At 46.4% G+C, this 12,577-nt stretch overlaps 1 protein-coding gene across 3 annotated transcripts in view; it reads right to left on the reverse strand.

Annotated features, from left to right (window-relative positions):
• The window catches only part of RPS6KA2 (ribosomal protein S6 kinase A2), a 157,442-nt gene that overhangs the window by 106,592 nt on the left and 38,273 nt on the right, over positions 1 to 12,577 (reverse strand). For 2 of the 3 annotated variants that reach the window (XM_071738826.1, XM_071738825.1), the window contains exon 1: positions 2,021 to 2,506. The exons of the other annotated variant lie outside the window; for it this stretch is intronic. In XM_071738826.1, the coding sequence (XP_071594927.1) occupies positions 2,021 to 2,119 (99 nt within the window). In that variant the 5' untranslated portion in view covers positions 2,120 to 2,506. Of the gene's footprint in view, positions 1 to 2,020; positions 2,507 to 12,577 lie in introns of those variants that run through there. 3 annotated transcript variants of the gene reach the window in all.

The raw sequence follows: 12,577 nt of genomic DNA on the forward strand, positions 1-12,577 counted from the left end.
TTCCTTGCACTTTGTTTGGCTCAGGGATGGAGCTCACAGGGAGGGCTCCGTGCTCATGTTTTGGTTTTTCCCCATCTCTGCTGATTTTCCCACTTCAATAGCTGAATAGGTTTTATGAATAATTTTTTTTTTCTTCCTGGTTGGATCAACCCCTCTTCCCCGGTGTATTATAATCCTGAGTCACTTTGCACAAAGTTGGTGATTACTGCCCAGTCAAGGAAGAGAGAAGGAGGAAAGGCTCTGAGTGCCCATGTGAGGCAGGAGACACACACCAGGCTGCTTCTTGAAGCAAATTATTTTAAAAATCAGGGAAAAAAAAAAATCATTACAGGACAACTCATGTAAGGGAAAACTATTTCACAGATATTGAAAAAGTCCAACAGATAGAATGCAATCCTGATGATCAAATAGATTGTAAGGACTATATATATTTATTTTTTTTTAATTATTTTTTTTTTACATGAAGTGAGGGTCTGCCCTGCTACAAATGCTGAGTTGTACTGCTCACTCCTGTTACACTGCTCAGTAAATTAAACAATTAGTGAGTTGTCATCTGTTTCTGCCAGACTGTGACACTGTCAAACGAGTCCCTGGGTGCTGGGGCACTGCCCTGGGGCTGCTCAGCCCCTCTGGGTTACTCCTCTGTGTAATCCAGGGCTACTCTGTTGTAGCCTGGGCTCAGTGCATGCACAGAGGAACATCCCTTTCAGCTCAGCCTTTGCAGGGCTGGGTTCTGAGTGGGAAAAGGAAGGGTTCCCCCCTCTGCCCTCAGTCCTGGAGGGACTTGCAAGGAGCAGTGTTTGAAAACTCCTCTCTATGAGTGTTTTAAATGCGTAGCATGGTGAGAGAAGTAAAACCGAAGTGCCTTATAGGACCGTTTTCCAAGAAGGTTTTTTTTTTTTTTAAAGAGTTAATAAAATCACAACAAACCCCACCAGCCAAGCTTTGCCCAGCTGAGGCAATGGCACATGAAGAACTCGATGCTGGAGCAGTTACCTGCTGCTTTAAATAGGGCACTGGGGGGATTGCACATTAAAATGCATTCCCACAGCAGGAGACCGAATCCTGCTCCTGGGAATGCCGGTGTGCAAGGCGGAATCACTCCTGGGAGGGCAGCCGAAGAGGCAGAGGGGAATCGGGTCCCCTCCACCTCTGTCTCAGTGCCGAGGCTGCAGATCATTCAGCGATGGTGAAGTGCCCAAGATAAATATCCCTGACATCTATTCCATTGATCTCACATCCTGCCGGCTCCAAATATAGGGCCGGAGAACAATGGCTCAAGGAAGAGAGGCAGAAATCCTGCTCCTACCCCATTCCCACATTCCTATCTCCTGAATACCCCCGGGACTCGAGCATTTCCCCTCACTGCTAAAACCCCTCTGGGTTTCATCTGACATCGTTCCCCTGCTCCGCAGGAACAACTTCTCCTTGCAAGAAAATTAAAAACAACCAAGCAGCAAGCCAGAAAATAAACCCCAAAAAAAAGATGCGAGAGAGAGAGGAGAAATGCAAACAATCCGTGTAAGCATGAGGACCTCCAGACGGGCAAGCAGGAAAATCCCCGTCTCACGTCGCGTGTGGATAAAAGGCACCAGAAAACTGATTAATTATTTGGAAACCTCTCGCTGAGAAAGAACTCGGCGTGCACAAGGGAGGGAGCCTGAAACACGAGGCTCCTGCAACCCAGGATCCCTAATTCCTGCTCATTTCAGTGGTCCCCCAATTATTTCCTACAACTTCACGATGTCCTGAACCGGCTTCCTCCTCCCCTGCCGGGCTGAGACGGATCCTTAGCAACACCCTAAATCCATTATGCAATGCATTGAATCCTACCCAGGAGGAAAAAAGCCCGGAATCAGGCTGAAACAAAGCCCATCAGGTGCGAACATCCCCACCTCCGGGGAGAGCTCAGCTTTGACTCTTTCCTCCCATCCCTGAGCTCGGGCGTTCCCTTCCATCTCTCCCAGCACCTAACACCGGGTCGGTTCCGTGTGACAGAGTGAAAGGGGCAGGATTTTACCTCGAATCTACTGAGGCTCGAGCTCTTGGAGCGAGACTTCTTGCGGAGATAAACCGAGAAGAACCTCCGCACCGTGAACTTCTTCATGTTCATGTCCATCGCCCCGGCCCGGCTGGGGCGCGGAGCAGGGAGGAGCCGCGGGCACCGCTCAGAGCATCATCCCCATTGTCCTTCCTTTACATCCAGGGGCAGGAGATCCTCCCAAAGGATTTCTGCTGCTCGGGCAGGCAGGCACAGCTAGCTGGGCGAGGGGCAGGCTGCCCCGGCCATGGGAGCTGCTGGCAGATGGGGGCATAAAGGCGCTGGGCACCCCCTGCTCTCCTCCTCTCCTCTCCTTTTCCAGTGGTTCCAGCTCCAGCTCTCTCCCGGGCTCCTCTCTCTCCCCCTTCTCCTCAAGTCTTCCAGCCTCCAATCAGGCTGAGCTCTGCCCCTGCCTGCATAATCAGGGCTGGCAAGGAGAGCCCCGCAGGTTTCAGATCAATATTCGCCGCGTTTGGCTGCCGCGCTCCCCTCCCGCAAATACTAATAATAAAAAATAAATAAATAAAATAATCCCCTGCTCTGCCCAATCGGGGGGAGAGGCACAGCCTGCACCGCTCTCCTTTTTTAGCTGGGGGTTTCAAAGCTGTTGGAATGACTGAGGTGGTCAGAGACGAGGGGGGGAAAAAAAAAAAAATCTCAATATAAATCAGCTGTCTCGTGGGAGAAGGCTGGAAGAGGCCATGAGCTCAAGGGTCTGAACATTTATTTATTTATTTTTTAATCCTGGGGACTGTGCAAAATATCATTCCCCCCCCCAATAAATTATAAATAAATAAAGCTCAAAATCCTGTTCCCAGATTCCCCCCCAGTAAATAAAGCTCAAAACCCTGTTCACAGATTACCCCCCCCATAAATAATAAAGCTCAAAACCCTGCACACAGACAACCCCCCCGGATAAATAATAAAGCTCAAAATTCTGGTTTACAGATTACCCCCCAAGAAATAATAAATAAATAAATCTCAAAATCCTGTTCACAGACTACCCCCAATAAACAGACAGAGCTCTCAAACCCCTGTTCCCAGGTGACTCCCCAATAAATTATAAATAAATAAAGCTCAAAATCCTGTTCCCAGATTCCCCCCCAATAAATAAAGCTCAAAACTCTGTTCCCAGATTCCCCCCAATAAATAATAAAGCTCAAAACCCTGTTCACAGATTACCCCCCCAATAAATAATAAAGCTCAAAATTCTGGTTTTCAGATTACCCCTCAAGAAATAATAAATAAATAAATCTCAAAATCCTGTTCACAGACTACCCCCAATAAACAGACAGAGCTCTCAAACCCCTGTTCCCAGATTACCCCTCCCTTCCCATCAGAAATCCCCAGGACTGGCCCAGCTCTGCAGACAGCCCATGCCACCTCCCTGGTAACTAACACCATTTTTATTGTGCTGCAGCAGGGAGCTCCAGCCCTTCTAAGAGGTTAAATATATATACATCTATTTACAGGCTGCAATTTGGAGCTGCTCTCTAGGGCTGGGAGCCTGCAGACTTACAGCTGCACCCCCACCCCACCAACATCACCAGACTTTTTTTTTTTTTTTTTTTTTTTTTTTTTTTTTTTTTTTTTTTTTTTTTTTTTCCCAGAAAAATAATGAATCACAATGTGATCCAAAGAGCTTTCTCTGCCTGCCACGCACAGCTCAGGCTCTTTGTCCTTGGCAGCTTTCCCTTTCTGGCTACTGAGGAGCACCCAGACCTTCCTCCCTCCCATCACCTCCCCTGGCAAGGGAAGGGCTCTGCTGCCTTATTAAGGACTGGGATAAATAGGACCAGGGAGACTTGACACCACTGCTGCCTGGGAAGGCTCTGGGAGGTTAAATGACAGCACTGCCCCACTCAGTCTGCTCTAAAAAAAAAGATTTTTGGGCTTTAATTGCATGTCTGGGCTTTGCTGAGGGGTTGTGCCTGCCACCACCTGCTGCCTCCACAGGTTCTTGGTCCCTCTGCGCTGTCTAAAGCTCCCCCCACTATACATAGAACTGGAAAAGCACTAAAAAAAATAATAAAAATAATATTTTGGCATTTATGGTTTAATTAAACCAGCTCAAGAGAGGTGATCTCCCCCTCTGCTCTGCTCCTGTAAGACCCCACCTCAAATACTGGGTCCAGTTCTGGTGTCCCCACCATAAGAAGGACACGTGGGCTGGAAAAAGAAGCTGAGCTACTTGTTTGCATGGAAGAACACCCAAGTCCCAGGCATCTACCACAAGCTGGGTGCTAAAATCACAGAGAGAAATCTGGTGTTACTATATTACACAGAACATCAGGCCCTGGTTCCAAAATAACCTCCTCATTTTATTTATTTCTTGTAAATGACTCAACAATTTCTGAGCAAACCCAGAATGACTTGGCTACTCCAGCAAAGTTAGTAAAAAAAAAAAAAACAACGAACCACATGAGAGCTGATGGCATCTTCCTTGCAAATGCAATCAGTCTTACTTCTGCCTCCTCAATCTGATCCCTCAGAAAAGGAGAATAAAATTCAGAGGGAAGCAAGGAAGCAGCAGAGGCACAGAGTCCGCAGACAAAGAGGATGAGCAGAGCAGGGCATGCAGAGAAAGGGAAAATGAGACTCCCAGGATGGAGACCCAAGAGACAACACTGCAGAAAAGGTGAATTACACTGTGCCATTTATGGCCTCATTACAGAAAATCAGGAGGAAAAGCTGAGGTCGCCAAGGGACAGCAGAGAAAGGACACGAGGCTGGCTGTGATGGCTCTGTCCTCCTCTCAGAGGGACACAATTCCATATGGCTCCTCTTTTCCTTGATAATCAAGTGAGGTGGTTATTTTTTCCTATTGATGTTTCTTAAAAAAACAAAAAACAAAAAACCCCAACAACAACAAAAAACCCCAGTCCCAGATCCCTGGGGGATTTTTAATCTCATTAGAGAAGCATGTCAGTGTGGGTCCCAGCATTTCCAGCTGCCACCCCTGGTTAAATATCTGGTCCAGGCCACTTACTTCACTGGATTGTTTTCTCTTTGTCTCAAAAAAAAAAAAAAAAGAAAAAAAAAAAAGAAAAAAAAAGAAAGAAAAAAAAAGAAAAAAATTAAAAAATAGGTATTAGTCTAAATACAAGTGGAGCAAGCAGAGGACGACTGGCTTTGGAAGGACTCATTTTGCTGACCAAGATGACTCTCCAGTCAGTGGGTTCCATTAACAGCTTCAAATGTTCTCCAGCCTGAAGAGCCAAAAAGAGCTCTTGGTAGATTTGAAGCCAGCATTTTGCAGGGCTGCAAGCAGCTGAGATGGGAAGTTTGGCTTTTGTTCTTTTCTCATCTTCAAGAGATGAGATCAGAGCAACACTGGTGGCAGTGGCAGGGCAAACCGTGGCTGCTGGTGTTCTGCAGAGCTTTCAGTCACTGCAGCTGCCTAAAAATACACTTGTTCCATCCCTCCTGAACACCCACTGCTCACAGGATGCTGGAGTGGGAATATTTCCAGAGCTCTCAGGCAGGGAACACCCTGGGGACACGTGGCTGCTGATGCTTTCTGCTGGGGGAAGAGTGATGGAGGCAGGGACAGCAGCTCCAGGACAAGAGACCAAGATCTGATGGAGTCCTCAGCACCTGGCAGAGGTTTTCACTCTGAAAAAAATTTTGCTTTCTTGGCTGATGCTGCATGCTGGACTTTTGGTGGCTCAGACAGGAGTAAAAGGCAAAAAACACAAAACCCACCCCAAATCTCCTTTATATCCCCTAAGCTGCTGCTCCAAAGGGGTAGAAGAGGTGTGCTGAACATGCACTGCTGCTTTCCTGCCTTTGGATAAGCAGCAGAAAATCCTACTGCTCTCCTGGAACTGTTTTCTGCTATAGGAAGTTGGGAAGTTTCCCTTCTAGAAAAGGCTGGAAGGACAGCACCCAGCTGGACAGGAAGGATGCTACTGGGTAACCTAAGTATGAGCAGTTCTATCAGGTGATTATTTAGGAACACCCAGGCTGAGTGGTCATCACACAACACAAAATGGGATAGGAAAACTTCATGCTGGCCAGCACATGTTTATTGATTACTCAGACCAGCTCTGAACAATATTCAAAAGAAATGCACCCATTAGAAATGGGGTTATGAGGCACAATTTACCATGAGAGGCTCCAAAGGACAGCACACACCTAGCAGGAGAAACCAATGCATGAAACATGTGCTGAAACCTTGGGTTTTTCCTTTTAATCATCATCAGCAACCCAAACTGACAGTGCAGGCAGCAGAAAAGCCAGACAGCAAAATCCCAAGAGAGAGACAAAGGCAGAGTGGGGCTTGCAAACCTTTTTTTCAGGAAAATTGTAATTTTAGGCAGAATGTATCCCTTCTATTAGCCAAGAAAACTACACACCAAGGTACAAAAGCAAACTAGATGAGCAAAAAGCCTTGTGTTTAGTTGAGCTAAACCTAAATTAATAACCTAAATTAATATCCTTCTCTATACCTGAGCCTACTTTGTACAACCTTGGAGCACCTTAAACTCTCTGGCTGTGGCTGTGTCTCCTGGGCAAAAACCAGGCACATCCCAACCCTCCATGGGAACAGAGGCACAGACTGTACTGAGTTCCTCTTACTCATTCCCACTAGAATCTCATCTCCCCAGTAAAAAAAATCCATTTTTTTTTTGGTTTTTTTTAGCCAGAAAGGAGCCAGAGTGCACGCCAGCCAAGTTCTTCATTTTGACAAGAATTAAAGACAAATTTCCTAATATCAAAATCAAGGACCCAAAGGGTTTGCACCTGCCCTGCTCTCCAGTCACCTCCCTGCTTCAAATCCTCTTCAAACCCTCTCCTTCTGCTTCAAATCCTCTTTCCCCCTCTGGGCATGGAGCACTTTGCAGAATCCTCACTCAGTGCCCAGAGCCCAGAAGTTCAGTCCAGGGGGGTCAACTGCATTTACAGAAAGGGAGAAGCTGGGAGTGATGTCAAAAAAAGAATCAGCTGATGGGGCTTTCAAATTTCAAATTCTGGGCACCAGAACTGGCAGGGCAAGCCACTTATGGGATAGTTTTAAAATATGTTGCATGCCCAACACCCACTGAAAATCAGGCTTAAGGTTTTCTGAGCACCTCTCCCCTGGTCAGACACCAGAAAAGTGAGATTCATAAAGAAATTATAAAAAAACCCACAAAACAAATTAGTCTTGAAATCTTGAGCATTAGCTTCTTTTTTTTTTTCTCTTTGTTTTTGGGTTTGTTCTTTTGGGGTTTGGGGTTTTTTGTGGGTTTTTTTGTTGTTTTGTTTTGTTTATTTCTTCTTGGACAAATTTTGAAGGACTGCTTTAAATGACTGATAACTCTATTTAACTCCAGGTCACAGGCAAAATTCTCCCTGCCTATTTTTGAAACAGAAGCTGGAGAAACAAGCAGAGAAAAGAAAACCCAAACCAAAGAGCCTGAAGTGTTGTTACACCCCCTCTTTCTGTCTCTAATACAGCTACATACAAGGTGTGAAACTGGAAAAAAAAACCCCGAAACAGTAATGCAAAACCATTTTAACCTTCAAAAAAATCAGCTTGAATGCATCTGATATTTATAGAACCACATCATGATGTCTTAAGTCACCTGGAAGAATAAAGCCCAAGGTCCCATTTTGCTGCTGACAAACTGGAACCAGTAATAACTCTGCTTCCATCCCCTTTTCCTGGCAGAGCTACACAAGTTTGCATCAGGATGTCACAAGACCAGAAACTGGGAGGGATGTGGGAAGGGTACAAACAAAAAAAAGGGCTCTGCTCCCACCTCCTCTCAAGCATCCAGACATTCTGATGGGATAGAACTCTCTGAGCTGCTTGGGAAACATCAAACACCGTGGTTTGCTCCAAGGAAAAAGCCCTTGGGGTCCCAGTGGAATTCCCCAGGGTCAGCAGTGTGTCCTGAGGCATCAGGAAAAGTATCCAGCAGATTCAGGGAGGTTCCCCAACCCCTCTGCTCTGCCCTGGGGAGACCACAGCTGGAATTCTGGTTCCAGTTTGGGGGTCCCCAGTTCAGGAGAGACTGGGATCTCCTGGAGAGAGGCCAAGGGAGAGCTCTGAGGATGCTGAAGGGACTTGAGCATCTCTGCTGGGAAGAAGGACTGAGGGACCTGGGGGTGTTCCAAGGCACCAAGTGTTCCAAGGGTGGAGAAGAGAAGGCTGAGAGGGGATCTCTGAATGTCCATCAATAGCTGAGGGCTGGGGGGCAAGAGGAAGGGGACAATCTCTGTTCTGGGGTGCCCAAGACAAGGAATAATGGGTTGAAACCAGAACATGGGAAGTTCCAGCTCAACATGAGGAGAAACTTCTTGGCTGTGAAGGTGATGGAGCCCAGAGGCTGCCCAGGGGGTTGTGGAGTCTCCTTCTCTGGAGGCTTTGAACCCCCCTGGATGTGTTCCTGGGGGATCCTGCTGGGGCTGTGGGATCTCCAGAGGTCCCTTCCCAAACCCCTGACATTCAGTGATCTGCACGCCCTGAGCTCCCTGTGTGTCAGCTCAGAGCAGTGCAGGATCTCAGGACCATGTCCAGGGGCTCCCACCCAGGAGCTGACCCCACAGGGATGAACAGGAGCATGGGATGAGGTGTAAGGAGCACAAGCAGAACCTCCCATCCCCACGTTTGATTCACCTAAGGACAACCAGGCTGGCAAAGTGATCATCCCGAGTCACTTTAAACCTCTGATGCATTTCAGTGACTTCAGGAGATCCTTTCCCATCTTGAAAGGAACCTGGAACTCACCACGAGGGACAGACAGAAAGCAGAACACTACAGATCACAGACACACAGGGCACCAGGGTATTTCCCATATGAGTCCTGCCAAACTGGGAGCTTGGCTGGGTTTCATCAGTGGGCCATTAAAATGCACAATTAATTGTAGCATAAACTCAGCCATGCCATATAATACCAGCTCAAACATTTATTCATATCATGGGATCTCCTTTTTTGGCTCTTCTGGGATTATTTATCTCCTAGAATGCCTCTGCACTGGCTGCAAAAGGAGCCTAGGAAGTTAATTTTGGGTAGGTGTTCAACTACAGGCAGCTGGAAAGAGCCAAATTCTTCTCTTCAGATCACTCTTTGGCCCAGTGATTGCCAAACTTCCATCCTCCTTTTCCTGCTACAAACAAACCTTTCTCCTACACCAGGATGCAGTTGTCTCTTTGCTGACAATTCCTAACTCTCTGCTGCCACCAAATTTCTCTCCTTAGCTTTGGCTTTGGTGCAATTTATACAAATATGAAACCCCAACAGCCTCAGGATCCCCCAGACAGCAAAGCCTTTCTGATGCCACAGATGTTTGCACACATGCCATGCACAACAGCAGCTGAAAAGTAGCTAAAAAAAAAGAAAATCAGACAAAATGTGACTTTGAAAAGAGTGCTATTTTAAAAGACAGCCTCAAGATTCCTGGATTTTTACAAAATCCTTCATGCACTCGGAGCTAGAAATACCACTGTGCCCAGAGTATTGTGAATTATTTGTGACTTTACTAGCAAAAGCTAACTTGTAACAGGACCTGAGGCTCCTGGCCTCTCTTCAGGCAGGCTGGGAGGTGGTTCTGCTGGCTGGCTGGGGATTTTTCCCTCTCTAAAGCAGCTTTTCTTGCTATGAATTACTCTAGCTGCTGACCTGCCTTGGGACAAAGACATGTTTATTTCTCAGGCTGCTCTAAGTGCCCACTGTGAGCATGCATATTGGTTTTTTTAATGCTCCTTCAACAGGAAAAAATGTCAAGCAGTGGCTAGAAAATAAAAGGGAGGAGGAGATCAGCTTTTGGTGAAAGGACTGAGAGAATAAAACCAAACCAGGCACTTGTCAACCTTTCTGTCCCTGGCCCTTTCCTGTGTCTCAGTGCCCTGGATCAGAGCTCCAGATAATAACCTACATTCTCAGGCACATGGGAAATCAGTGCTGGAGGACAAAGAAAAGTTTGTTGTGCTGCCAATTTGGGAAGCACATGAAGAAAAATGAGGTTGCTTGATGATGCTCATTCCTCTTCTCTGGGGCTGCAGTGTCACCCACCCTGCCCAGACAGAATTAAATCAATTTTATCTGGCCAGGGGAGGATTTCAAGGACCTTGAGTTTTAGGGTGTTTTAAAAAATTGTGGAATGTTTTTTTTTCTTTGTTTGGTTGTGGGGTTTTGTTTATTTATTTATCTGTTAATGGCCTTTTTATTCTTCTGCCTTTTGGAACTGACAGTGGCCAAAATTGACCTTGGTGCATTTCTTCCCCTGCTAAAGAAGCATTTCCATTTCTTCTCTGAAGCATAACATTAACTTTTTGTTTTGTTGGGATTTTGTTTTGGTGACAACTTCAAAATGACTGTGAGAAAGTTCCCCCTCAGAACCACATCTGAATTTGACCCTAACCCTGATCTGAGCTTTATTTGGATACTTCTTGGGGCTTTTTACTTGAAAAAGACTGAAGCCAAGCAATCCTGGGATAAATACTGTAACATAATATAGCCTTGCTAAATGCACAGATCTAAACAACTTTTAAAACACTGAAGTTTTAAAGCCTGTGGCTCAGAAGAAGAGTCTGATGTGGAGATAGTTAAAACAGCTTTCAAAAACTACACATACAACTTAGCAAAGAAAGAAAAAATATTCTCAATATTTCCTGTGAAGTTTTAGAATAATCCTGAGAACGTTTTTTATGTGGCTTGCACGTTCTTTCTTACCAGGCTGTATTCTGAATTTTGGGTCCCTCTAGGTGGGAATAGACATTTTAGAATAATTCTGAGAACATTTCTAAATGGCTTGAACATTCTTTCTTACCAGGCTGTATTCTGAATTTTGGGTCCCACTTGGTGGGCAGGTGACCAAAAGGCCATGGCCCAACCAGGGCAAACCCTTCATGCTTAGAGGGAAACACACTCCTCATACACACTCCAGAACTCTCCTTTTCACTGTGTTTTCTACAGAGCAACAGGCACACAACAAATTATTTTCATCAATATTAAATGCTGACTGCTGAATCCATATCCAGCTGGGTCTGAATTATTTACATGCTGAGGCAGCTGCTGAAGGTGACACATTACTGCTCGGGTACACAACTTCCTATTACCACCTCACATTTACTATTTTAAACCTCAAGGTGTAGAAAACACACATTTAATTTGCTTTCCTCCCTCACTTCCCGTCAGACCCAGTAACTTGCCTGCTAGGGAGATGGTGAAGCCACACTCAGCATCTTCCAGTCCCTGGCAAGCTGAAAATCTTTGCCCTCAGCTTCAGGAGCTGATTTGGTCTCCTTTTTTTGCTTTGACTTCTCAATTGTGCTGATGCCTTGGCTGAAAAAAGCGGGTCTGAAGCTCACAGAGCAGCTCACACAGAAGGTTCAATGCCAGCCCAGCTTTCCAGATTTTTCAGGGAATCTGCCCATCCTTTTTTTTTTTTTTTTTTCCCCACATAAAAGGATCTGGATGTGTAGTTTTCTTGGCTAAAAGAAGGGATACTTTTTGCCTAAAATTGGTATTTTCCTGAAAAAACGTTTGGAAGCAAAGCCCTGATTTTCCAGTGGCAACTTTGCTCAGGCAAAGCCCACCTGCAGCTTTTCCAGAATATTGAAATTAATGGAGCTAATGAAAAGCCAATAGACTTCAGCTCAGAGGCTTGCAAAGAAGAGCCTGTCCCTGCTCAGACAGCCCTGTAATACAGCTCCTCCTTAATTAGGGATGATTCACACACGACTTGCAATAGATCCTGCTACTTCTGAATAGCAGAGATATTTTCATATTAAGTTCTTATCTACTCAAGAGTAATGAAGCCTTAACTTTAATTAAAGGAAAGCTCCTGTTTTTCTTTGTTAAGCCTGTAGGTTTACCCAGCTCTGCAGCACAGCAAAGGAGCCTGCTCTTCACTCATTTTCTATGTTTAGTTCTGCACTTGATGGGTTTTTGCTTCCATCATTGAGTCCATCAGCAGCAAATTCACAGCTGACACCAAGCTGGGGGGAAGTGTGGATCAGCTGGAAGGCAGGAGGGCTCTGCAGAGGGACCTGGACAGACTGGAGAGTTGGGCTGATCCCAACGGGATGAGGTTCAACATTCCAAGTGCTGGGTCCTGCACTTTGGCCACAACAACCCCATGGGGAGCTCCAGGCTGGGCACAGAGTGGCTGAGAGCAGCCAGACAGAGAGGGACCTGGGAGTCTGGATTGCCAGGAAGGTGACCATGAGCCAGCAGTGTGCCCAGGTGGCCAAGAAGGCCAATGGCATCCTGGGCTGGCTCAGGAACAGCGTGGCCAGCAGGTCCAGGGAAGGGATTCTGCCCCTGTGCTCAGCCCTGGGGAGGCCACAGCTTGAGTCCTGTGTCCAGTTCTGGGCCCCTCAGCTCAGGAAGGAGATTGAGGTGCTGGAGCAGGTCCAGAGAAGAGCAAGGAGGCTGGGAAGGGATCCAGCACAAGTCCTGTGAGGAAGGGCTGAGGGAGCTGGGGGTGTTGAGGCTGGAGAAGAGGAGGCTCAGGGGAGACCTCATCACTCTCTCCAACTCCCTGAAAGGAGGTTGGAGCCAGGGGGGGGTCAGGCAGATATCAGTAGGATAAGAGGGCACAG

Source organism: Heliangelus exortis, chromosome 3 (assembly GCF_036169615.1).
Source record: "Heliangelus exortis chromosome 3, bHelExo1.hap1, whole genome shotgun sequence".
Taxonomy (NCBI): Eukaryota; Metazoa; Chordata; class Aves; order Apodiformes; family Trochilidae; genus Heliangelus; species Heliangelus exortis.